General features: G+C 44.7%; 1 protein-coding gene across 1 annotated transcript; it reads right to left on the reverse strand.

Moving 5' to 3' along the window:
• Positions 1–346: 346 nt before the first annotated feature.
• Cst7 (cystatin F) lies at positions 347–26,458 on the reverse strand. The gene is made up of 9 exons (XM_090352922.1): positions 26,408–26,458; positions 24,325–24,480; positions 21,814–21,949; positions 21,636–21,764; positions 10,028–10,069; positions 6,051–6,320; positions 3,356–3,522; positions 1,695–1,811; positions 347–464 (listed from the first exon to the last, which is right to left on the reverse strand). Exons 1-9 carry the CDS (start codon positions 26,456–26,458, stop codon positions 387–389), a joined length of 1,146 nt encoding a protein of 381 aa, XP_090209048.1. The 3' UTR covers positions 347–386.
• Positions 26,459–27,614: the final 1,156 nt, after the last annotated feature.

A 27,614-nucleotide genomic window follows, 5' to 3' on the forward strand; every position in this document is an offset into this window, starting at 1 on the left:
GTGTGTGATGTTACCCAAGAGGCTAAGAGGATGATGTAGGGCTCTCAAGGAGTCAAGAGAGTGAGGAAGCTCACTGCCTGTCAGGTTGGCCTCCACCTGCTCTACCCTGTCCCCGACCTAGCATGTCCTATATACCTAGGATCCACAGCATCAGGAAACTTGATTTTTAGAAGAAAACATGATATATTTAATCTAGTCAGGAGACACCATCATTCTCTCATCTCAGCCACTGTGTAGGATGGGGATCCACTGGCACCTTCATCTGCCCACTCGGGAGAAGGGTAGAGAGGGTCCCTGACAGCTGGGCACTGGGCTGCGGCTGACGGTAAGGACGAGCTCACATGTGTTTGTTGAAGCCAAGGTCTTGCTGTGGAGGCAGAAGGAAGTCAATGACAGTAGAGAACAGGCACCTCGAAGCTCTGCAGCCAAGGGACAGCCCAGACTTCAGAGTAGCAATTCAGAACCTGCAACAAAGAAGGGCTCATCTGAGTACCCCAACTGCTCTGCTGCAGAGGGCCTGGCTCCCTAAGGCAGCTCTCACTCTGTGATTGAGCCTGGATAGCCAGGAGCTGTGTGTGTGTGTGTGTGTGTGTGTGTGTATGTGTGTGTGTGTATTTTCCTTGCTGAGATACAACTCCCAGGTGTTTTGTTTGTTTGTTTGGTCATGGGGCTTGAACTCATGTCCTAGGCCCTATCTCTGAGCTCTTTTTGCTCCAGGCTAGTGCTCTATCACTTTGAGCTATAGCTCCATTTCCTGCTCCCAGTTTTTATTGTTTAAAAAGTTTAAACCTGGGCCTGGAGTTTAGCCTAGTGGTAGAGTGCTTGCCTAGCATGCACGAGGACCCAGGTTCAATTCCTTGGTACCACATACATAGAAAAAAGCCAGAAATGGTGCTGTGGCTCAAGAGGTAGAGCTCTAGCCTTGAGAAAGTCCAAGGACAATGCCCAGGCCCTGAGTTCATGGCCCAGGACTGGCCAAAAAAAAAAAGTTTAAACCCAAGAGAAGTTGAAAGAATTATTAAAAATATATACTTTCACCCCTACAAATTAATTAAAATGGCAAAAGAAAAGTTCAACACGTATCTTAAAAAGTAAAAAAAAGTGAGGGAAGGGTGGCTTAGGAGGGGTGGGTGAGGATGTTGAAAGGGGTCAAGACATTGGTCAACACTGTATTGCACTGTACTCATAAACTTTTGTTGAATGGCAACTCCTTTGTACAACTATAAAAAGAATAAAAATATTTCAATTTGTGAATTGTTAACTATTGCCATATTGCTTTCTTATGGAGATATATATATATATAACATATACCATACATGATATATCATACTTTATATATCATGTTATATGAGCTATGTCATATTCCATAGATGACATATTATACGTATATATATGTATATAACTTCTGAATTGTTTGAAAGCTTGTTTTAATCTTCACCCCAAATCCTTAGCATTTCTCTCTTGAGATGTGCCACTTGGGGAATACAGAGGTTTCACAGGTGATATGTTTCTGAGAAAGCCCCTCCTCCTGCTCCCATGTCCCTATGTGGTGGGGAACACTGGAGATCTGACTTCCGGAGGGAGATCCAAAAGCCTGTGCCCCCCCCCCTCCCCAGTAGAGAAGTGACCATGGCCTGGAGGTGTGTGGTGAAGAGCCTGGGACAGAGAAGGTGGCCACAGCCCATCTGCCTTACCCACTTCAAGGTGGGGCTGGTTTGGAAGTCACAGCTGTCCAAAGGAGGGGCATTGGTTTTCTGGCATGTAGTTCTGCTGACTTCCAGCATCAGCATGTATTTCAGTCCTTTTGCGATCTGAAGGGAGTAAAGGACTAGGCTTCTTGGTTACTCAGCACAGGATGAAAACGGTTTCTATTTTACGATAGGTAAGGAGGTTGCTGAGAGGGAGGAAAACTCAGGACTTGCCAGAAGAGCTGCTGGGGAGGAAGCAGGCTTGGACTACAACCCCTCCCTCCTTTACTACTGCTGGCTCTGACAAGGGCTTTATATCCAAGAAAGGATGGCTTATTTGCCCAGAACTCCACATTCAGGAGACTTAAGGTAAAGAGTCCTGCCCCTCCCTCCATCTGCCAGCTGTACCTACCCCACAGCCCTCACAGGATGTTTAAAAGAATGCTACAATTCCTGGTTTCCATAAGCCTCCCATAGCAAGCACAGCCTCTCCCTGTGCCTGGGAATGGTGTGGTTTATTTGGAGTTCCAGAATAGGCCGTTTCCACCTGGATATGGCAGCAACCTAGTTCTTCCTCTCTCTATCCTTCCCCTTCCTCCTTCCCTTTCTTCCTCCAGGGGCTTGAGCTCGGGGCCTGGGTACTGTCTTTGAACTTGCTCAAAGCTAGCACTTTTTGGGTGGTTAATTGGAGTCATAAAGTCTCACAGACTCTTCTTGCCCATGCTGACTTCAAGCCATAATCCTCAGATCTCAGTCTCCTGACTAGCTAGGATTACAGTTGTAATCCTAGCTGGCACCCTGCACTTCTGTCTTGTTCCTGCACAGTTGCGAGAACATTCCTCAATTTTTAGACTCTCACCCTATACCACCCGAATGAGGTCCCCAGCATTATCAAGGCTCAGGGGCAATGTCACACCCTCCTTACAGAGAATCTTGGACACTGGGTCCAGAGCCTCTGGAGAAGGCAGCACCTTATTCAGATCCAGTCTCTCTAGCCCCGTGACCCAGTGTTACCATGAATTCTGTGATGCTACTTCCACATCCATCCTCTCCCCTTGGCACTAGCGCATGTGTATTTCATTCATCTAAAGCCAGCTTTCCATACTTGCAGGTAGCTGCTCAGTATTCCTGGGTTTAGCAAGTCACAGAGATCACTGGGCAGCCACCTCCTGGGGTTCCATGTCCTCACTTTTAGATCCCACCATCCACATTGATGTTTTGGGGAAACAGTTGAGCAAGGCAGGTTATTTCCTGTAGGGCCCCCTCTGGCTAGGAAAGTAGGGAGCGGGTGTGAGAGGTCACTATGGAGAGTAAGCACTGTAGGGTATGATGCTTAAGCAAGCTGGAGGTAGAGGGTTTGTGAGGGGAATGGCTTGGCACAGCTTGTGCATATAAGGGGTGGGTCTATTCTACAAAGCAGTGACCCACTCTACAGGGCTGCCCACTTCCGTGAACTCTATTACAGGCCCCACCTCCTGTTTTCACTGAAGAGGTCTAGCCCAGAAGCCTGCTGGTTTAAGTTGTGCTCAGCTCCAGGTGACATTGGTTTTGGTGCTGCTTTTGGCCTCCTGTCCATGTGTATTCTTTAGGTGGGTAGGTGCTACAGCTCTGCTCCTCAGGGCTGCCCCTGAGAAGCTCATGACCAGACCCCCTCCCTGCATCTGTACCATAGCTCTGCTGATTCGGAACTCTTTGAACAAGAAGAGATCATTCGTGCAGTTGTTGAATTGCTGCGCGCTATGCCTGGCTGCTTTGACGACTCCTGGGTCATTGGTCCTTACGAATTTGGGAAATTCTGGCTTCAAATCCGAGTTAAGGACCTGGGAACAGAAATCTGGAAGAAACAAAAGAACCAGAGAAGAAGATTGATGATGGTGGGGTATTTAGTCTAAGTGTCCTGCCTTGTGCCTGGTGGTACCCAATCTCTTTGCTCATGAGGATTCCAGCCCCTTCTTCATCCACACCCTCCAGACCCATGCAGTGGTGTGTTCCAGGGCTGCCCAAGTAGGCCCTCTTGTCCCCAGGGTATCACTGGTCTGACACAATGCCATGCTGTAGGTAGCTCCCTGCCACAGGTCTCAGGCAGAGAGGCTGCTGCCAGCCTAACTGGAAAAGGGGAGGCAGCAGAGAGTCATGGTAGCCAGGGCCCTACCTGGAAGAAGACAGGTTGAGAAAGAAGAATGTAGCTTTTTAAACTAACTGCAAGGGGACCAGTGTGGCAATTTCCTTCATTTTCAAGGGCTGAGCATGCCTGGGGCCCAGTACCTATGCAGTTTAGCTGGGAAGCCACACAAAGCACTCTCCCTGTGTCCTGGCTGTTCCTGGGCCCCTCCACAAAATCTATTGTGAAGGAGATGAGGGATTGGCCATAAAGGATCATGAGATGAATTAGGGAGGGGGCCAGACTTTGCTCTCTTTGACACTTAGAGGGGCCTCTGATTTCCCTCTGTACCCCCACTGTACAAATAAGGACCAGAGGCCCTAGCTGGACATCTCAGGAACTATCCAGCTTCAGGGTTGATGGTGATGGTGGTGGTGGTGAGGACGGTGAGGGCTGACTACACAGACTTAGGAGCAGGGGTGAGGTGTTACTGAAAGCACCATGCCCTGTATGGCATCACTTTACAACCACTCAACTACAGCTCCCCAGGGCAGGCTAGAGTACCATGATTGCCCATTTTATGGGTGGTAGGGCTCAGTCTTTTGGAGTGTCCACAGCTAGGAGGCAGGGGTCTGTGGTATTTTCAGATTGTGCTTGTGTGAGGGTGGACTTTGGGTGCTTGTCAGGTTCAATGGCAGGGAGGAAATCTGAGGGCAGAGAAGCCCAGGTCAGCCCAGAAGGGCTCTTGCTGCCATGATAAGGCCTTGGAGTGGTCTGACATGGTGGAAGGCCTTTGCCCAGCTTCACACACCAGTAAAGAGGAAGGCAATAAGGTGAGTAATGGGACACTAACAGACATGTAGCATCTCAGATCTCAAGGATTCCATGAATCCTGTTACCACTGTTGTCCTCGCTCTGTGAGGGGAGGCCACCGTGGGGATGGACAGAACTCATGCAGTGAGTATGAATAATTAAAATGTGGGAGAGGTGAGAGAGTAGTCTCCACATTCCCTTTAGGAGACCTCACTGGATTGAGGCGAGCTCACTGTCTGATATGAATGTTCATTTCTGCCACAGGCTTCCTCCCCAACCGGTGGAGGGGAATGGAAGGCAGCCTGGGTAAGAATGGGGCTGGGGTGGGATTGGGGAAGTGGAAAGGGGGAGATAGAGAAGGGATGGGGTGTGTGTGTGTGTGTGTGTGTGTGTGTGTGTGTGTGTGTGTGTGTGTGCTAAGAAGGCAGGGAATAGGCAGGAGCAGGTGCTTTGGCCTCAGCCAGCTACTATCTCCAGCTTCTCCTGTAGCAGTGTGCTAATCACTTGTTTGCTGAGCATCTTCCTCCCCAGCTGCTGTGACTTGTTGCTGTCTCTGAGCATGGTAGCAGCCATTTCTCTGCCCCTGCTCTGTCTGCCTGGCTAAGTCATAGCCTCCATGCCTTATCAGGCTAGGAGCCTGAAGCTGGGCCACTTCCCTGAACCTGGCTTCTTGGCCTCCAGATTGGATTTAAGGGCTCCAGAACATCCCCTGCACTGGTCCTCCCTGAACAGAAGTCTTCTGACTGGTCACTTGTGACCGAGCTCCAGCCAGGGGTTGTGCTTACCTGCTGGCCTGTGGCCAGTGGCCAGCTTTCTTGTTAATGAGTAAAACCCTCTAAGTCTTCATCTACTTTGGGGCTAAGTCTGTGTGCCCTGAAAGGGCAGCAGCCAGCCAGATCTTTCTAGGGAAGCAGATGCTCAAGGCTATGTAATCTGGACAAATCACCTAAACTAGCTATGCTTCAGTTTCCCAGAACCCAATCAGTGCCTTCCTCTGCCTTGGTTTTCAGAGAATAGGCAGTGTGCTCCTCTTTCTCTTAACCCCTTCCCCACTGGGCATCAGATGTCTGATCTTCAGGGTCCCTGGAACCAAGTCACAGGACAGCAGCCTGTAGGCAGGCAGGAAGGATGAGCCGTGGTAGTGACCTGATCACAGTCCATTCCCCCCTCCCCCCACCCACCCCAGAGCCAAAAATCAGAGAGGAGCTAAGGATGCAGAGGTGAAGGAACAAAAGACTCTTTCTCTATCTCGCAGGGACAGCCTCCCCACATGCTTCATTCCTAAATCTTGTTCCTCCCAGCAGCAGTAACTGCTCCCAGGACCCAGAGCCTCTGGGGATCCTCTGGGGCACACTAGATCTGGGGAGGAATCCCAGGACACCCCTTGAAGCTGCCACCAGCAGTTTTAGCCACAACATCCCCTGGAGTTCAGGAGACACTCCTCTTACCTGGGGCTAAGACCCCACAGGTGATGAGAGCAAGGCAGAAGAAGGCGAGTAGCACTTTGGCCAGCCGCAGGGTTGTCCTGGAGGATGGCAGGGCGGTGGAGTAGGTTGAGTGCAGCCTGGGCCAGGGCAGGGTAGGGACTGCCTCTTTGGGGCTGGGGAGGGCCGTGGTTTCTTGCTGAATCATTTTGACTAGAGGTTCTTCATCTCTAGATCTACTGGCCACAAGGGCAACTGCTTCCTTTATAGAAGTTTCCAAGCAGCCATGCCTTGCTGGGGGGAGGGAGGGGAAAGGAGGAGGGAAAAGAAGAGAATAGACCTGTGAAAAAAGGCTTGCATAGTATTCTACCCCGGTGCCATACATGGGAGAGATGCTGCTTTCAGAAGCAGAATCCCTATGATTTCCTGTGCCCAAATGCTATTTCTTGTTCAAGGATGTGATTGGTCATATTTGTTTTTCTGGCAAGGAATCTGGCTCCAAAAGATGAATGCTGTCCTCACCCTTGGTGGAAGAGCTGTTCCTATTCTCTGTCTGAGGGAGTTCACCTTGCCTTCCTGAGAAAACTCCAATGGCCTTCTGTGAGGCAGTCATGCAGGACAAAACTGACTCTCCACAAGTCTTCCCCAGCATCTCCCTTGGCTTTTTGGCTTATAATCAGATGCAAATCCCAACTAGGTCCTACAAGTGGGGTCCACAAGGAATTGCATTTCAAAGCCAAGGAAATACTTGAGTTTTTAAATTTATACAGACAAAAACCTGGGTAAGATTCACAGGAATGGATTCGAGGGGTTTAGATAATGGCAAGGAGAGCATAAAGTTGGGTGAGGTTGAACTTACTGAGACAGGCTCAATAACAGATCCTGTACTCAATGCCTCATTTGAGGGTGTTGGCAAGACGTTGCTTGGTTAATTTTGTTGAAACATGGACCAAAAGGTAGAAATGCTGGACTTGATTTGGTTTAAAGTAGAGGGCCATGGCTTTCATTTGGTCAAAGCCTGGAATTAGACCTTCAGGGTCCTTTCTCAGGGCTTATCAGCTCTGCAGCCCTGCATCTGACTTAGTTTGGGGGAACACTGGTCACTTTTCCTTTCCTTAGAACCTCACATTGCTCTGTTACATTAATGACATTTCTGGACTTACTGAAGAGGCATTTATATGGCACAGGGTGGGAGTAAACCCAACCAAAATTTGGGGAGATTGAAGTGTGAGGATGAATTTGCTATCTAAGACCTACTTGATCCATGGTGGGAGGGACTAAGAAGATAGACCTCACCACTGCTATGGCAAATGAATTTGTGAGGGGAGCCTCAGCATCCTTGAAAGCTCTCTAATTGTTCTTCTCCTGTATTTTGGGAATAGCAACCATTTAGTTGGGTAGTGAACACAGAACATGGCCTGGTGTTTACACATGCTCTCCTATATCTACATCATAGAGATTTTCCAACCCCATCAGGTGACAGAGGGAGAAGAAAAACTGTGGTCCATAGATAAGAGGTTTTGTATGACAGGTAGATACCACTCAAGAATGAATAGTTGCATCATTATATCCTCTTTTGGGGACAACATCTTTCTGGAATAGTATCTTCTTGGGGGTAGGAGTCAAAATCTATCATCTTCAGGCAGTGTATCTCTGGCAGTATACTGAGCTTGAAAAGCAAATGGCCTTATATACATTTATACACCAATGTATGGGCTGTGCCCAGTGATTTGGCTGGAGCATATAGGACTTGGAAGTAAAATAAATAGAAAATTAGGGACAAGGTAATTTGATGAAGAGATGCTGTGAAAATGTCTCTGAATGGACTAAGGATTTGTGTCTCATGTCACCCCAGGGTGATTTCAGGAGGAAGAAAGGGCTTTAAATACTGAATAGTTGGGAGATCTGCGTTGTGGATACCAGCCAGGCCAGTGGCCACCTGGCTGGGTCACAAAGTGGTCATGGTGGCAGCAATGGAAGCCACATACACCTATGCTCAGCAACATGGACTTTCACTCAGTAAGGTCTTTTGAAGTCTCCTGTATACTAGCTCTTCCTGGATGAGAACCACACGGGGCCTCAGACAGTGCAATGGATTATGAAGATCAGGTGACCAGTGAAATTTTTGCTTTAATTTGTCTCACCATGGTTGAACTTGTTCCAGAACCATCCTGAGCAAAGGCCATTAGAATTTTGGAGCAAGGTCCTGTCATCTTTTTCAGATGACCACTCTTGCTTTGAGATCAGATAGTGGCCTGTTACTGGGTATTAGCAGAGACTGAATGCTTAACTACTAATCACTCAGTGATTATGTGATAGAATCACCTAGCTGAGCACACTAGCTTTGGAGAACCTCCACCAATACATATGGGTATAGACATTTGTCTTCGAGTTTGCAAGTATGTATTGTTGTGTCCATGCAACTGTATATTTATATAGTTCTCTGTGTGTGGCTGAGCATTATGAGAATGTTAAATACACATGTGTAGTTGTACACGTGTTTGTGTATCTCTCTACACATATGCTTATGTGGGTTAAGTGCATGGTTTCTGTGCATACTGCAGGAGTGGTGGGCGCTGTACTGAGTCTTAGGCATTAATTCATTAATGAACCCACTCGCTCATTTTTTAACCCACTCTATCTTTTAACCTCTTGCATCTGAAAGTGTAGTCCCTGGGCCAGCAGAATTAGCATTTCCCTGGAGCTTAATGGAAACACCTTCTTAGGCACCATTGCAAACTCTGTGGTTAGGACATAGGACTCTTCTCACACCTTGACTCTGGAGGCTCGTTTATCTCTCAGAGTTGGGGGACACTGATATAACCTATTCTGTTACTCCCCCTCTTTTCTCATTGACATGAGTGGTTGTCTGACTCCCCTGGTCTACCTGGTGATGACCTTGACCATTGTCTGGTCATGTTAGACACGTGGCTTTGTCTACTCATTGGTCATGAAGTGGAGTTCCTGCAGAAGATACCTGGTCCCCAGGATGTGAGTGGATGTGGGAGGGATGAGGGGGAAGAACTCCTGGGGTTGCCAAGCCAAGGCACACTCTTTCTCCTCAGGGTATGTGGCCTCACCTTAGTGGGCTATGAAGTTGCTCAGGGTGATTTTGGCAGATCCTGAAGATCGGGGACTTCCAAGGCTCAGGCCCAAGCCATTAGAATCCTCACTCCCACTCAGGTTGGCAGGAAACACTCTCCAAGGTGAAGAGTTCTGGAATTCCAGGGCTTGGCAGTGATAGGATGAGTGAGGTTCTCTTTCCCCTCTGGGTAGGTCTCTAGGGAGATCTGTATTTCCTTGCAACAGGCAAAGAAAACCTTGGAGGATCAGCTGAGGAAGATCAGTCTGATTTTCCCCACTCTCCTTTACTGAATCTTCTGTAGCTCACACCATTGATTAACCTGGCAGTATTATCTGTGTATCCCTGGGCAGATCCTGGTCTCCATGTTATTTTCCCTGTTGCTGTCCTACCTTCATCACTTTTGGAACCCAAAAGAAATTCCACTGATGTATTTGCTTTCTGTCAGTTTTCTAGCATGATGAACCACACATGTAGCAGCTGAAACGACAGGTACTTTTATCTCACAGAGACTAGGGGCCAGGCGTCTGAGCCTGACTGGGCTGTGTCCTCTGCTCAGAGTCTTACCAGTCTGTACCTTCTCATGGGCTTACAAGGAAACCTCCACTTCCAAGCTCCTTGCTGGTAAATGGTAGTCCCAAGTGTCAAGTTCCTTACTGGCTGGTGGCTAGAGGTCACTTATGTTCCTAGCCTCATAGGACTTTCACACATGGCCACTTGCTTCTTTAAAGTTGGCCGAAGAAAAGAGAATCGTAGGAAAAGGAATTATAATCTTAGGGGATGATATTGCAGAAGAGACCTTTAGTCACCTTCAATTTATGTTGTTGGTTAGAAGCAAGTTACAGGGTTCAGTTTCCATCCAGAGGAGAAAAGATCTGGGACTGGAGTTGTGGGAGGCTCAGACTGCTACCATACTTACCAAAAATCCTCTCCACTGAGGAGGCCACAGAAAAATGGTCACCTAGATGACAATGCAGGTGAGGTTATTTAAGACATAATCAATTACTGGCCAGCATAGCAAATGCAGACACGAGCCAGGGACCTCTCCTATCTCCAGGGAAAATACTGACTATCAAAAGAGGTAAGGGACCATTTAACACCAGTGAGAATAACAACTGGGGTGGTGTGTGTGTGTGTATGTGGGGGGGGAATATCAAGTGTCTCTAACCAGTAGTTTATAAATGACACTAATACTGAGCACAATAATGATCATAATGATACTCCAGATCCCTTAGTATCCTCTAGGGGCTGTAAGTCAGGGGCCCTTCCTGCCAGCTCTGGTTCCTCCATATCACCAGCAGCAACTATTCAGTTTCATGAAGTGCCAAGAAACTGGGAAGGAGTCTATCCACTCATTTCCTTGAAGATCCAAGTCTTCTACTGATTTGTTGAATGGTAAATCCTTTGTACAAATGCTTAAAGATAATAAAATACTTCATTTTTTAAAAAGAAAGAAAAGCAGCAGCAGCAGGAAAAAAAAAGCATGTAATTCCAATACTTCACCAGAACTTTGGAGCCTGTAAGGAGATTTTTATCCACAAGGTGGTGATGTGGCTTAAGAAATGGCCCTACGTTTTGCAACTTTCCTCCCCACCCCTTCTTCCTTTTCCTCCTCCACCTCCTCTTCCTTCTCTTCCTCTCTTCCCCTCTTCATCTATCTTGTCCTTTTCTTTCTTTTTTTTTTTTTTTGGTGGGGGGCAGTTTGTCACCATATTGTCCAGTCTTCCCTGAACTCCTCGGTTCAGGTATTTTTTCTGCCTCAGCTCTAGAGTAATTGGCACTATTAGGCATGCACTGCAGTACTTGGCTGTGTTTTCTTACTTTGCTAATGTCCTAAGTGTTGCACGGGATATACTGACATTAAAAATTAGTCACTTTCTGAAACTCATTTTGGCTGGACCTTCCATAATTTTGTCTGCTAAATCTAGCAGGTCACCAGAAAGTCAGTTTCCAGCTCTTGTTGATGACTCTGCCTTGGGGGTCAGAAATCTCTCTGCTTGTAGCCCGAGAGGGCTTCTGACCACATAGAACAGTTCTCTGCTTGACTTGATCACCAGAGCAAGAACCAATACCTTCTATCCACAGAACAGGTTCTGCCACTCCCTTTTCTTATAGTCCCAGTATCCCCTTTTTTCCCCCCACCTCTAGGAATGGTGATCCTCCTCCTCCTACATGGAGACTCAATTCTGGATTGCCAGAACTAAGGGATGGGTTCGCTTGACATTCAAGCTGGCTGTCCTACCTTTCTGCCTTGTGCTTCCACAAAATGATTCATATCCTTAATGTTGCTTAGGGAACTTTCCAGGGATCCAGCAGCCTTGCATCTGTCTTTGGACATCTCCCTGCAGCTGGATACCTCCTCTGCCCCCAGTGGTTTGATCATCAGGTTAGGTTCATAGCTGCCAGCTAACCTCACTTTTTTTTCGTGCAATTTAATGCCCACAGAATTGGCCTTTTGTCACCCAGGTGGTCCTTGCTTATTTTATAATGGAGCGCACTGGTGGAGGAGTGAGGGAGTGAGACAGGTAGGGCTGGAAGCCTAAGCTGGGTGGTCCAGGAACAAATTCAGCTATGGGCATCTGGCCTCAGTCACTCAGGGACCTTATAGGATGGTGAGGAAGGGGCTGAGAGCAGTTCTAGATGGTTCCTTCTTACAGTGATGCTTTACTAGTGGGTTCTGGAACTATGAGAGGTGAGCAGGGCCCCCAAGAGCTCTGTCTTGGGACCTAGATATCTCTTCTAGTGGGCTTTTTGGTTCTCATCGTGACTGTGCATCAGAATGGCTCTGCAGGCACCATAAGGTTCAGGTTCTCAATTCCTTCCCATGGAGGTCTGGATGTGGAACCTGGGAATAAGCATTTAAAAGCACCCTGGGAGATTGTAGTGCCATGTACACTGCCCACATAGCATACATGTCCTGGGGCTCTCCTCTACCTTTCCTCCATGGTCCCCTCCTGGATTTCCACAGAGTGATGGCTGATTTACATGTGCAAGGATGGCATTTTTTGCTTCAGCCCCCTTCTGTGTCTGAGGACCCATTTATTATCTGGGTGTTAATTAAGTGCCCAAGGCACCTTCCTGCAGGAGCTGATAACTCTTGGGTATCATTCATTTGGCTGGATGCTGGCTGACAAAGAACTGAGGATATATAGATGTACCGGCATGCTTCCTGTCATTTGTTTCTGTAGCTTTAAATAAAATTTCCAGATTTCAATGTCAGGGCTGTGGTTGGTCCCTCTTGAGCACAGCCCCTCTCTAAAGGGTTGAGTTTAGGATGGATTTCAGAGCCCTCTCTGTCCTGCCTGGCATTCCCAGTGTGGAGATGATCTACTCTGGGTATTTCTGTGTTTGACTGGCTCAAGTGGGCAGGAAATCAGTTGTTTCCTGGCAGACCAGGGTGGAGATGGCTGCGCACACAACTCCATTTTTCTTTTGATTTCTTCCTGCAACATGTTATTATACAAATTTCACACTTGTTGAGCAAAGTTGAAAGAATTGTTCAGTAAATACTCCAGTGCTCATCCCCCAAATTCTCTCTGCTATATCACACATTGAACTGGGGCCCTTTTGTTGTTAAGGCCTATTTCTCTGTAAGCTGCCTTTCCCCTGAAGTGGAGTCCCCGTGACACATTGCTCTCTCTGCCCAATGATTGCTTGACTGAGGGGTTCCTCATTCCACCTGCATCGATCACACTCCACTCAAAATACAACACTGAGGAACCATGCACAAGTCAGGGATTCCTACTGTATGTTTGAATCCTTTCTGCCCCCCACCAACCAGGGCTCATTGGTGCCCAAAGGCAGACCTCACCCCCAGGAGCTGTCCCCAGGAGTCTGACCCCTGGTCTCCCTCAGCTCTAAGAACGTGTCTTCAAGCACCCTGGGGATGGAGAGAGGTACAATAATCACTGAAATAACTGGAAGACTTGATACGGTAGCCAGTTTTGGACTTTCTCCTGGAATAAGGGCTGAAGATGTCGTGTTTGTCCCTGCAAAAGGCCACCCCAGTCTCTTACCCACATGGTCAGCAGGCATGGCATGGCACATTGTGTGTGCTTGGTATGTTCTCTTTCCAGGTGGTGCTTTCTTAGCGGCTGGCTGGGATCACTTAGTGTCCTCTCTATGGCTTTCTTCTATGTGTCACCAGCTCTGCTGTCCTGTCAGGGGATGGGATCTTGGTCAAGACCTTGGAGGAAGATGTCTCATTAGAATTCTTCAAACTGCTGCCTTTGGTAATTGTTCTTTGCCCAATCCATTGTTTTAAAATATTAAAAAAATTGTTATTATAAAGGTGATGTACAAAGGGATCACAGTTACATAAGCCAGGTACTTAGTACAGTTCTTTTTGGACAATGTACTCCCCTCTTATCCCTCCCAAACTCTTTGTTATCTGCTCAAAGCTAAAATGTTTTGTAAAAAAGAAAATACTGTTGCCTTTTTCTGAAGACAACAAATTTTATGCTCTGCCTTTATAAATGAAGTCATTAAAGGAAGAGTAAATGTGCTAATTGTGGATGGCTTATTAGTACCGAAATAGATTTGGGAGAGAGTGTGAATTTCATTAATTTCTCTGCGCTTTGGGATTTGGCCTGAACTCAATGGCCCTCCTTGAATGAACTCTTGTAAAAGCTTTAATTAACTCTTGCCAGTGTCGATATGTTTTATTACCTTCTGCAGCCTAGTCTTCCCCTGGTGACCAATTAACTTGGATATTCCTGGTCTGCCAGGAAGAATGGGGGCACTGTACTCAGCCAATAGAGTAGCTGCATTGCTTACAGGCTCTGGTTAGAGGAGGTTGTGAAGGACCTTTCATGAGGTAGAAGAAATGCTCAGATTTTCCATGGAACTTGTTGTATTAGACAATAAAGAGGTTACGTTTAGAAATCTGGCCTTGGCTGTAACTTTCAAAGGCACAGACATATGGGGATCTAAAGATTCATGTTCCAGTCCAGACCATGGCTCTGACACTGAGAGGAGAGAGGAAGGAAAGAGAGAGAAGGAGGAGGAGAAGGAGGAAGAGGAGGAGAAGGAGGAGGAGGAAGACTGGGGGGTATGTGGGGGGAAGCTGGAGAGAGAGAGAGAGAGAGAGAGAGAGAGAGAGAGAGAGAGAGAGAGAGAGAGAGAGAGAGAGAGAGAGAGAGAGAGAGACAGAGAGAGAGATAGAGACAGAGAGAGAGGGAGAGAGAGGGAGGGAGAGGGAGGGAGAGAGAACGAGCTGGCTTGGTAAAGGCATCATTCATGAGCCAATCTGGGTGCCTGGCTGCTGGTTGCTTGGTAGGCTGAGATTTGCAGCTTCCTAGTGTCTTATATTCCTGTGTGTCTGTCCACTGGACATAGAAAGGGTGGTGAGCTCCTAGATCCAAACAGGGAGATGGATGCCTGCACCCTTTCCCTTGGTAGGACCCTCTAAGTTCTAGCCCCTTCATGGTCTAAGAACCCTCTAAATGAACTGGTGGCCCAGTAAGGGCACAGCAACAATCCCATTTCCTGGCCTTATTGCCCAGCCTAGCACACTGTCTACAACTGGGCCCTTCCTTTCTTGTCTGCTTTGGAGACCAAGGAAAACAAATATTTTGGAGTAGGGAACAAGTCATGGAGAGACCTGAGGAACATGGAAAGGAGACTTAAGAAAAAATAAAAAAGAAATAGAGAAAACTCATATTTATTTAAACCTGCACACAGAATCCTTGAAACCCAGGTTATAACTCCTAGAACTATGGGGAATGTGATAGAAACATGAAGCTGAGAGGTTGAGGTCTGTGATGTTAGGCTTAGGGATTCGGCTCTGTGCTCCTGTACCTGGTGTAAAATTAACAAGAACCACCTGGATGAGAACACACCATTTCCGAGTGCTTTGTGGCCAGGCAGCCAGCTAGCAGTGGGGATTTGTGGCTGAGACTTGCATGCAGGCCAAGGAGTTTTCAGGGCTGGTACGGGGTGGGGGGGTCTGGGAGGCCCTAAGTAGGGCTGGGTGGCCTGGGAAAGTTGGACAAGGGTACCAAAACCTGAAACCCCTCATGACTGGTGAGCCAAGTAATGTGGCTATGTGTGTGTGTGCATGTGCATGCGTGCATATGTGTGCCAGTTCTGGGGCTTGAACTCAAGTTCTCGGTGCTGTCCTTGAGTTTTTTTACTCATGGCTAGTGCCACAGCTCCACTTCTCTTTTTCTGGTGGTTAACTGGAGATAAGAATCACATAGATTGCCCTGACCAGACTGGCTTTGAACCATGATCCTCAGATCTCAGCCTCCTGAATAGCTAGGATTACAGGAGTGAGCCACTGGCTCCTGGCTAGTAATGTGGTGCTCTTCTCCCTGGCTTTCCTTTGGCTGCAGTGACCTCTGTGATGGGCTGCTTTGCTGCAATTGAAGTAAAACTTAACTTTTTATTTCAATTGAGAAAATCCATCATCAGAAAATTCTGGGTGCTCCGTCCCCTAAGTCAGCTGTTTCTTAGACAACCATCATCCTAGGTGAGCTTGCCCTTTCTTGAACTCCACATACAGGAGTGCTGCCTTTCAACCTCAGGGGTCGTGCTGTGTAAGGTACGGTGCTGGAGGTTGAAGTGTGTGCTCTAAATCAGTTATCCATCGCTTTTATTGAGGAGTAGCTTTCCGGCCTAAAACCAGAGCACATTCTGTTACTTATTTACTCCTTGAGGTATCATAATTTTTCTAGTTTCTTGTCATTGTAAGCATGCTGCTATGAATGTTCTTGTACAATTCCTCGGGAGGTCATGTTTTCTTTTCATGTTTGGGAGTGCATTGAGTCATTGGTAGGTATATGCGTTGTTTTATGCTGGGAGTTTTCTGGTGTCGCTGTGCCACTGACTCCTCCCAGCAGTGTGTGGCTATGTTGCTCTAACTCGTCCCCAGAATGTTAAGGTATTCAGGTCTGTGTTTCTACCAGGTCAAGAATTAGGCAGAGGAATAGTGAAGGAGAATAAAGCAGCAAGATTACTGAAGGCTAAAGTATTGAGTACAGGCTGTCAGTACTGGAGAATCTGCTGTGGTCTTCTCAGAGGGCAGTTGTTATAGTGCAGGGCTCCTCTCCTATCTCCTGACCTGGGTGTCCTTCATTTTGCAGGCTTTGGTCTGATTGCTTCATGGCTTGTGTACAGGCTGCCTGGCTTTCTTTCTGTCCTATCTTAGGATACAAGGATGGCAGTAAACCTAACTGGTCATGTCTGCTTGTAGACGAGGCATTACTTCACTACTGGTGTAGGATTTTGAGGGAGGAGAGGCACTGAGGCACTACGGGAACAAGAATCATTGTGCACCACAGGTTGGCTGCCATGGGTTATGTCTTCCATTGTCCATCCATGCCTACCTCACTGTTTCCCTTTCTTTTCCTCCATGTGAGGCTCCTGGTCTTTAATTATAGACATTTTGTTTGACACAGAGCGGTGTTATCACTGTGGCTCATAACTCACATTTTCCTGGCAACTGGTCACATTAAGTATCATTTCATGTGTTTATGAGACATGTGCATATGTTATTTCATGAAATAGCTTTTAAATTTGTCTCTTTTTAAAATGGGATTGTTTATCTTGTAGCTGTTGGTTTATATTTTTATATATTCCGAATAGAAGTCCTTGATCAGATAAACATATGGTGAAAATTCTTCCCAGTCTGTGTCTTGTCTTTTCTAAATGTTATCTTTTAATGAGCAGAAGCCTTTTTTTTGTTTGCTTGGTTTTAGTTTTTGGTTCTGAACATTGACTCCAAAGCCTCATGCATGTTAACCCCACACCCTACCACTGGGCTGCAGCCTCCTTTAGCAGAAGTGTTTGCTTTTGTGACTGACTTATGACTTTCTCAGAAAGTGCTAGGCTTTCTGAGCTGGAGCTGAAAGTGTAACTTCAGGGATTTTTTTTTAATTTAAAGTTTCAATTATTCCTAGCACACTTCCTGCCCCCATTCTCACCCTTATTGCATCATATGTACATACATACACACACATATACATATACACACACACATACATCGCTACGTGAACAGTTTTGCATGTTCCCCTTTAAGTCTTTCTTCATGGCCCTACTGTAATGGGTTGAGGACCCCCAGGGAATAGACCAAAGACTCAAAACTGAATTTTAATTATGAGGTAATTTATTAGTAGCAAAAAGGAATTTGTCAATAGCCAATTAGAATCAGCTAGAACTACTTCTAGGCATCAGGACCCAGAAGTAGCCCGAGTAACAACAGGCAGGGATTTTTATACCTCCAAATGAGGGGTGGGTGGGTCATGCATTACAAGGAATCTTTCCAACTCTCCTATAGTATGCAAACTAAACAAGATACAGAAGCTGCATACAGAAGCAAAATATTTGGTTGTCAACAAGGTGGGTGCCAAGCTCACTTCTTAAAATCAGCTGCCCATAAACCATACCCAGTACTTGTTTTTCTTAGGGGCTGTCACCAGTTTGTCTAGCGGTTTCTGGCCATGGCTTCCCAGCATCATCATGACTCTTGCCTTGGCTCTCCAGCACTATCATGGCTTCTCTCATGCTGAGTGCCTCATTGCACTATAAACATGTGGATACACCTGTGGGCTCTCTTTTCTTTCTTCTTTTTTGTTGTCACTTAAATTTGAGTATATTATTTGTTCAGCATTCTCATTTAACAATATATTGGTTCATCCATTAAGACCCTGCATAGAGATATAATTTATTTTTCCTGATTGCTGTATATTTTGTAGCCCTCATGGATTTCTTCACCAATGGCTGTGGAATTTCATGTACTGGCCTCTCTCTGGGTGTTTAGTTGTCCCCAGCTACATCTCTTGGGCAATTCTGGAGTTTGAATGGTCCTGGCACTTGTTAGGCAGTGACTCCTAACTGCTGGCTAAGAATTCCAGCCTTGTTGTCTGCTGGCAATTTTTGTGATAGTGTTTTACTTCCTATCCAGGGGAGAGCTTGGGATGGGGGGAATCCATTTATGTCAGGCATCTTAGTAGCTAGGATAACAGGTGGGCCAGGCTTGCCCTTATCCAGCTGTTATCTGAGAATTCTTGTGAACATTTCTGCTTAGATTAGTTGTAACCTTCCATCCTAGCCACTGTAGCTTTCTGAGTAGCCAGGAATACAGGAATGGGCCACTGTCACCCTTTTTGCTATAGGCTGGTCTGAATCTACCAACCTCTTGCTTAGCCTCACTCAGAAGTGCTGAGATTACAAGTGTGTTCTGCCACACTAGGCTCAGGTACATTTTTTCCTATTGGCCTATTAAAAGTTAATTTATAAGACTGATCTACATGTTTTTTCCTACTCATTTTTTTTCTGAATAAACACCATCATTGACTTTATTGTTCTGATATTCTCTCTTGCGTCCCATCTTGTCCCTTTTGAAATGTGTTTCAAGCATTAGTCAGGAATTTTCCTGGGAGATGCTAGGTTCTTGTTTGGTTATTTTTTTCATCCTTTTGATGGATTCTGACCCACTCCATGTCCTCTTTTCCTGTGCCCTCATCCTGTGTGGCATCACTATAGACAGTATTGGCGAATTTCCTGGGAACTCAGGATGTTAGTTGGCTTTCTGATAAGATCACAGCTGCCTTTGTGGAATGGAAACCTTTTCTTTTTGTAACTGTGTCTAGTGTCTTGAATATGGATTCTCTCTCTTTTTTGCTTTGGTAAGACTTAATTCCTGCTAAGACCAAGTACATCCTTCTGTGATGACTCTCAGCTGGTTTCTCTCGCTCTTTAATTTCTACCTGATACATCATAGTTGTATATATTTATAAGACACAGTGTGATGCCTTGACATATGTACATGTTGTGTAATGATGAAGTCAGCATATTAATCAGACCTATTACTTCAAACATGTATTATTTCTTTGTGGCAAGGACATTCACAATTCAGTAGAAATGAGCAAAGATCTTGAATAGATAGGCATGAAAATGGTCAATAGTTATATGAAAAATATTCAACATCATTCATCATCAGGGAAATGCAAATCTAAACCATAAAGAGATATATTCTCTCACTCCAGTTAGAATGGCCATTATGAAAAAGATAGAATATCTGGTGCTGGTAACTCATGCCTGTAATCCTTAACTACTCAGAAGTTGGAGATTTGAGGATCATAGTCTAAGGCCAGCCTGGGCAAAAAAGGCCATGAAGCTCTTATCTCTAATTAACCACCAGAAAACCAGCAGTATCACTGTGGTTCAAAGTGGTAGAGTACTAGACTTGAGCCCCAAGTTCAAGCTCCATAACTGACCAAAAAAAAAAAAAAAAGAAAGAAAGAAAAGAGAAAAGGAATTATTTCTTTTTTCTTTCTTTCTCCTCCCCTCCCAATATGGTTTATTGTGCGTTGTCACTATATTTGATTTTGGTGCACTGTGTCTTGTATACATTCATGTGTCAGATATACATTTATCTGAATTGGGGAAGGTGAACAACAAAATGGTGAGACGAAGGACAAAGTGATACTCACAAGACAGTATGTTGAAAATGAACTAGACACTGTTGGGAAGGAGTTGGGAGGGAGGGAAAGTGGGAGACAAATGAGAGAGAGGGCAACAACGTTTGATAAGAAATGTACTCATGACTTCACATATGTAACTGTAATCCTCATACATCACCTTGACTAAAATTAAATTAAACAAACTGAATAAAATAAAAGAAAGAAAAAGAACAAAACATGGAAACAAAAAAAAGTATGAGACTTTCTGGATCAATTTGGATACAAGGAGATTCCCAACAAGGAAGCAACCCCTATATGATCCAGGCAGATCGTTGTCTCTGCTCCAGAAAAGAATTTCAAGATGAGACACAGGTAAGAAATTAGCAGAGTTTTGTTCAGCAAGCAAAGCAAAAGAGAAAGCCGCATTCGAAAGGCTGATTCCAAAGGTGTGGGCATTGTGAGGACAGTCTTATACTACTTTTAAATCAGGGGCATATTTATTAAAGCTAACTAGGGCGAGGGAATTGGTTTAAACATTCTTGGATAAGGATTTATTTATTTATTTTGTTCTGAGCATCTGGTGAATGACATAATTCCTGTGGTTATAGTGTTTGAAGATAGGAGCTGGGTCTAGGCACATTAAATTTGGCCATTGTTTCCTTTAGCAAGAATCTCTTTTAACCAAAGAATGAGTTTTATCAGAGCATTTTCCCCCTTAAGATATTTAACCCACGAATTGTTTACTCAGAACTTGGGGCACATCATTAGGGCAAGATTAAAGGCACTATTTTTTTCTACTACTGGCTACAAATCTAGTGGATGAGCAGGAATCAAAAAGAAAATCCTTTTAAATATACCTATTAATGCAATAGTTTGCATAGCTCTTTGATATTTGTTCCCATTCCCATGTTCTCTAATTTGTTTGGCTTCACTACCATGTGAGTGAAAAAATGGAAACCCTTTTGCAATTGTTGGTGGGCATGTAAATTGGTACAGCCATTACAGGAAACAAAAATTCCTCAAAAAATTGTAAATGGAACTACCATACGATGTAACTATTTTCCTAACAGGCTTTCATCCAAAGGAACTGAATTCAGTATGTCAAAGAATCATTTGCACTTCCATGTTTATTGCAGTACCAAACTAACTAAGAAAAAGAAACTTATTGTTCATCGAAGAAACTAGTATGGAAGCTAAAACTAATACCTCTAAGACCTCTCAGACCTCTATATGACCCAACCAGCCCACTACAGTGTATACATCAGAAAGAATTAATGAGCTAATTTCTGAGCATTTCTTTCTATCATGGTTGCAGTGGGCAGGGCCCCTGTTTCCTCTAGGAAACATCTTAGCAATAGTATATCATGCCTACTCAACAGCAAAGCCACCATGCCTCAAGAAAGACAAGTTTGGCCCTTCAGATCATCCTAAATTGGATGTACATAGTGAGGCTCAAGCTTCTCTTCTAGAGGGAGAGAAAGAAATGGAGTGTGAATTGGACCACAGACTATAGGCAGACTGTTTTGGGCCCTTCTGAGTACCTGTCTTCAAATTATGAGGTCTGATGAGTTTTGTGAAGTGTCTAAGTTCAAAAAACCAAATGAGTGTCTTGCCAAGAAGCAAAAACTACATGACTAGAGCTAAAAAGAGAGCAAACAGCTCATTGTCACTGAGAGATAGGTGGAGAGGGTGAGACAGGAAGAGGAGTTGAGTGGACACATTCCAGAGGGTAAGTGTGAAATGAAATATGAAATCACCTTGCATTAAACTGTAAAACCTTTCCATTTCTCCAACATTTTAATAGTCAGCTGTGGATGCAGGCACTTGGGATGAGGTGGTGGGGGGGTGAGTTTGCTGAGGGTTTGGTGTGTCTGTAGATATGAGTATCTCTGTACTGGTGTATAAAATGTGGGAGGTGGTCATCTGATGGAAAATCTATGTCAGACTGGACATAAAATGACCAACAAGCTAAACACACTCAGCAAGATGACTGGAAAGATGTCTGGATTTTTGAAACACTGTTCCACAGTCTAGACTGGCTGTACTATGCCAGTGAGCTTACCTGGCCCCTGTTCGTTCATTCATCTACCCAGCTGGGCTGTCAGTGGACTCTCCCTGTACCTCCATCCTCCATTGCTGGCTCTGTCCTATCAGGGACCCACACCCAGGACACATACGTGTTGTCAGGGGTAAGCAGATCAGGGCTGTTGTGTATTTCTGCTTTGTGTGCTGCTGTCTCCATCTGTGACCCTAGGGCACACCAGGAGACTCATGGCAAAAGTTTGGGGGTTGATCTCACAGGCTCCCAGAGGATAACCAGCGTCCCCTAGTGGCTCTTCCATTGTCAGCATCTCCGTATCCTTGCAGAGTAGTTCACCAAGATGGAAATCATCTTTGTGGCTCCTCCCTACACGGGTGCTCCCTGCAGGGAGACCCTATACTCAGAATGGTTTTCCAGAATCATCCCTCAATCCGTAGGTTAGCAGAGGCCCTGAGAGAAGTATGAGTTGACAGTTCATAATAAATTCTCTGTTATCTTATAGTCAACACTTATTCACTAATGATATTTTTTATTGTGATTATAAGTATTCATATGTGATTGTAAAAGTATGAAATGTGGAAACTTATTGTAGAGAAAATGTGATAGAAATATTTGTCAGTCCAAGAGAGTCCCAGTTCACATACTAGGACATGCCCTACTAGCTTGGTGACACACTTGGAGCTTCCCCTGACATGTGGGTTATGATGAGAAAGGCTGCCTGGGTTATACTTTAGGAATCTGAAGGCTGTTTTTGTTGAATCCACCAACTCTTCACTTGGGCCTGTGCATATATCAGATACGAGAGTAACCTACCTCCTCTCTTCCCCTTTATGCTTTCCCTTCCCTCCCTTCCATTCCTCTCTCCTTCCATAGTAGGCTAACACCATTCTTTTCTAGGGATGGATTCCATGAACAGCCATGAAGTTCAATTCACACACACATATCTCTGATTACTTTATCTCCAGACATGTTTTTTCACTCTTTGAGGCACCCATCCTTAGTCTATACAGATCCCCAAACCGTGTCCTTGAGGAGGTAGATTTGAGCCTTAGATTTCTTACTCTTTCTTGGCCATCTTGCAAATAAATTCTCCTTATAGTTGTTATACACCTGAATATTTTACTTGGAATATAATACATTTTTACTCATTCATCAGAAAGAATAATATTGTACCATTTGTAAGGGAATGGAAAGACTTGGAAAACATTTTATTAAGCAAAGCAAGTCAGACCTTGAGAAGCATAGGTTGCATCGTTTCCCTCATTTCATTTGTGGCACTAGAATGTGCCTATAAATCTACAAGCGAACACACTGGGTGGTAAGCAAGGGATTATAAATGAATTAGCAAGTGCAATAGCCTCTATGGGGAGAAGAAATAACAAAATTCTTTGAAAAGATTAAGTCAAAACCCAACAAAGTAAGTACCAGGAAATAGATACTGGCAAGAGGGGAGTGTGGAGCCAATGAGAGAGAGGTAGAAGAATGAAGGGGGAAAGGAGAAAGCAGGTAACAGTTGGTTGTATATACCACAAGATTAAGAACTGTCAGTGAAGATGTTGAAATGATGCCACAGATCAAGATGTGTTGTACACATAAGCTGCTTTGTTAAACAGCAGAATAAATATATAACCTAAATTAAGATAAAAGCAAGGGCTTTTGGAGGGGTGGGTGAAAATGTTGAAAGGGAGACATTGATCATGATACACTGTATGCCTAAACAGCTTTGGCAAACAGCAACTCCTTTGCACAACTACTTGGAGATAATAAAAGTATTTCCAAGGCTGGAAGTTTGACCTAGTGGTAGAGATCTTGCCTAGCGTGCATGAAGACTCGGGTTTGATTTCTCAGTATTACATACATAGAAAAAAACCTGGAAATGATGCTGTGGCTCAAGTGGTAGAGTTCTAGCCATGAGAAAACCCAAGGAGAGTGCTCAGGCCCTGAGCTCAAGCACAAAACCGGAAAAGAAAAACTATCCCCCACCCCCCAAAAAAACTACAATGGTTTTATCTTATGTGTAAATGTCATTTATTTAGCATTGACATTAAAGATGAGCCAAACAGGCCTGGTTTGGTAAAAGCAGCATACGATGAGGCTTTATACTGCCTCAGCTCATGCTGAAAATCCTTTCTCTTACCTTTGGGCTTTGTAGCTCCTGAGAGTTGCGGGGAAGGGAGGTTGCAAAATAGAAAATGTGGTTTGCAGACTTGAAAAGATAGGAATGTGTTTATTGTCCGAGATAGTGCCGGCAGAGTGAGGTAGGGAGTCCCAAGTTTTGCCTGGACTAGCTATATAGGCCCAGAACTGAACTAGATGCTGCCATTAATGGGGGCCACACAGCCTTTGTGAATGCAAACCTACCTGCATCCCTGCAGGGGGTGCTAGTGATGCCTCCTTCCTAAACACACCTGCAGGAGAATGGGAGATAGAGTTCCTCAGCTTCCTCACAGACAAGGCTGGCAGTCTTTTCTTCATGAAAATACATTTCCCCAGAGAACATAATTATGCTGTCAAAATGACTCCACAAACCTCAGGGATAAGATGAGCACACAAAATGGAACGAGGCAGTTTTAGCTTAGAAAAAAAATCTGGAGAACTCAAAATTGTGTAAATGCACAAAGACAGAAACAGTTCCCAAGTCCAGGAAATTAGAGTCATTTTATTATTAAAGTTATTTCCTCCCTGTGTGTCAGCAGTCCTCCTCCGTGGACGGATGGAATATGTATGAAGTCATCCTGTGGTTTTATGGTGACTATATATTCACCCTACCTGGAGTACAACAATGCCCCAGTTTTGGCAGCAGGTCCTCTGGGAGAGATTCAGGCCAGGGAGAGCAGGGGACCCACTAAAGGTCAGTTTTCTTAGCTGTTCTTGCTCTCCTAGCCTCTGCACAGCATTCTGTTTTGTCTTCTGACTTCTGCTCTCCTCAGGGAGAAAGAGATTGATTGGTAAAAGACATGTGTTTAAGAGTTAGCACAAGTCTATTGAAATTCAAGACTTGCCATTTTCAAATAGTGTGGCAGTGAACAACACAAAACCTCTTTGAGCCTTGATGTTCTTCCCATCACCAGACAAGGGTCACAGAATTGCCTTGGAGGGTAAGGCTGAGGTATTCCAGCATATAAAGTCCCTGGGACCAAGTTAGGGGGCAGAGATTTTTTTCCCCCAAAGCATTCAGGTTTAGGGTCCATCTGTAAACCAAATCAGGGCCCCAGGACTCACATAGGATATGCTCCTCCTGGAATTGCATTGAAGGGATTTTGGTTCTGGCTGATAGTAATTAAACAGAGTGGTGGCATTGCCCATGGATTCTTTTAGGATCTTTGATTTTTTTTTTCAGTGCTGGGCCTTGAACTCAGGGTCTTCTACATGATGGGCAAATATTCTACCAAACATTCTGCCATTTTACCAGCTTACTCTTAGATCATTCTTTTGTTTTTGTGAAACAGTCATGCTATGCAATCCAGGTTGGCTTTGAACTTTCAATCCCCCTGCCTCAGCCCCGTGAGTGCTAGGATTATAGGTGTGTCCTCCATAAACAGCACCATTAATCTCACATTATACTTTATTTTAATATATATTTTTTGTTTTATTGAGTTAACATATTTGTTATTTGAGGGTTTTTTGTTGTTGTAGTATTTTCCTCTACTATTCATACTTGTTTTATCCTATTGTTCAAATTCTTTGCTTTCTTACCTATCTTTTTCTGGTTATTTCATCTATAGTGAGAATAGAATATTGGAATTTCCAAATATTATTGGAAAAAAACCTAAATCCCTTCAACTTGTGAGATTTGCTTCATATAATTTGATGATCCATCAATACTGTTACATATTTTTGCTTTTTGCAGCTTTACATACGTAGTTTTTTTGACCTCTTGAAAAATTTTTTGATTTAAAAATCTATTTTGTCTCCTTAGTATAGCCATCCTTGTTATTGCTTGTTCTTTACAAAAAATTCTACCATTTTTTTTTCAGTTTGTCTTATGAGCACTGTATGGTTTTTCAAAATAGTCTAGTCTACCAGTCTCCATCTTTTGGGTTGGAAAGCTTAATGCATTTACATATAAAGTAATTACTGTTAACAAAGGACCTTTTGTCACATTCTTATTTGTTTTCTGTATGCCTTAATAGTTTTTGGTCCCATTTTCTGCATTGGTGTTGTCACTTGTGATGAAATAAATTTTTGGTGATAAAATGTTTAAATTCCTGTTTTACCACTTTTTGTTTATACTATTTATTTTGTTTGTGGTTACCATAGGGATTACATTTAGCATCGTAAAGTTTTAGGTATATATATATGTATATATATAGTAATATAATCATACAAAATGTTTGTATACATGTTTGTAGTTGTGGGAAAAGACAATTTTAGCAGATGAATAATATGGAAATAAACTGCATCTGTGGATGAAGAAGGCAAGAGGAAAGTCACTGAAAACTGTTGAATAATAGTTGAGTAGTGGGGATGGGGAAAGAGTAATTGAGGTGATGAATCTGATTAAAATACTGTATATGTGGATGTGAAATACCACAACAACCCTCTTTGAACACTGATCGCTAATTATTTCTGTTTCCATTTCCCCATTCGTGTGTCAGTCACAGAACCTCACTGACTGGCAGGTAACCTGCAAGGTGCTAATGAAATTTGATAGGTTCTCCCACAAGATGGAGCCTCATTGCTGGCCTGTGGGATGTGAGGAAGGATGACTGGTCCTCCCTGGTGCTGACCTGTCATGCTGGGGGAGGTCACTGACCTATCAGAGCTCTGCCCTGAGGTTTGATGCTTGCAGAAGGTGTGAGTTCATCCCATAGTTGGGTCTGTTGGTCTGTCCTGGAGGTTGTCTGCTTACCTTTCGGTGAAGCTTTTGGCTTCCTCTACTGTCATCGTTCTGTGTTGCCATACCTTTCAAGCTGTCCTGTTCTGTTCTATGGTTCTCAGTGATCTTCTTCAGTCTTGTTTTTTTTTTCAGAATATAGTCTCTCTTTTGTTTCCCAGACTTTTCTCATTCATAGAATCTGTGAAGAAAGTCTTGGGCTCCTGTGTATCTAGAAAGAGTGTATCCAGCCAGCTAGATGGAGGCGATGGCATATTCTAGGACCCAGATGGGAAGTCACAGAGCATCGCTGTCTGTTGGTGGAAGCAGTCCTGAGAGCCAGATCCAGAGAGGGGGAACACAGATAACTCTTTCCGCAGTGACAGAGCCCCCTGCACTGAAGATCAATGCCTGTGGGATGGAGGAGGAACTGTGCACTGCAGCTAGAAATACCACATGCTTCAGACATTCTGCCACTTGCCCACCAATTCGTTAAAAAACTGTACATTCCGTTTCTGGGATATGGCAATAAATTGTTCCAGGTAAGATATTAGCTCAGACCCACTAGGATGGCTAAGATGAAGATGGATGGACCATAGCAAGCGCTCCTGAGGACACAGAGAAGTCAGTGTGGTTGCCCCCTGCTGGCGGGGATGGGAAGTGCTGTTATGCAGCTGCTTCAAAATCCAGTGCTTAGAATGGCTGCTTTACTTGTTAGGACACCAACGACCACTGGGGAGCTGCCTGCTAATCTGCCAGCTGTCCCCATACAACTGTATGAATTGCAAGGTTGGCTGGACACTAGGCTAGGAGGCTTGGACAGCCAAACCTATCTCACACTACTCTTGGAGCTAGCATCTTACAGAGCATCTCAGGTCCTTCTGGTGCAGGGGCAGACACTGGCTACCTTCATAGAGGCTTAGGCTGGACCTAGCCCCAGCACCCCTCCTTCTACATTTTACTACGAGTCTCAAGGACCACCCAGGTCACCTGTTTATTGAGGACTCTCAGCTTCACGTTACTTTCAGTGATGTTGATACTCTACCTACATCTTGCTAGCTCTCTACAGGATCATGGCTGTGACTGGACAGAGACCTTGGAGCAGCGTTCTTCATATCTGCTTGACCATAACTGAGTCTCACGTCACTGTGAGACTCAAAACCACAATTCTTACATGGCCTTGAGCCTTCAGCATCTGCTCCCTGCTCATCCTCCTCTCTCCCAACTCACCCGCCAGGCCTGG

Source organism: Megascapheus bottae, chromosome 18 (assembly GCF_031878675.1).
Source record: "Megascapheus bottae isolate mThoBot1 chromosome 18, mThoBot2.hap1, whole genome shotgun sequence".
Taxonomy (NCBI): Eukaryota; Metazoa; Chordata; class Mammalia; order Rodentia; family Geomyidae; genus Megascapheus; species Megascapheus bottae.

Bases quoted from the DNA above. Each gene is read 5' to 3' on its own strand.
- Cst7 (XM_090352922.1), bottom strand. From the start codon at position 26,458: ATGGCAACACAGAACGATGACAGTAGAGGAAGCCAAAAGCTTCACCGA. The intron at 10,070-21,635 runs GTACAGGGAGAG...ATTGTCATCTAG, and splicing joins GCCAGCAATGGAGGATGGAG to GTGACCATTTTTCTGTGGCC. The intron at 6,321-10,027 runs GTAAGTATGGTA...CCCTCCCCCCAG, and splicing joins CTCAGTGGAGAGGATTTTTG to CAAGGCATGGCTGCTTGGAA.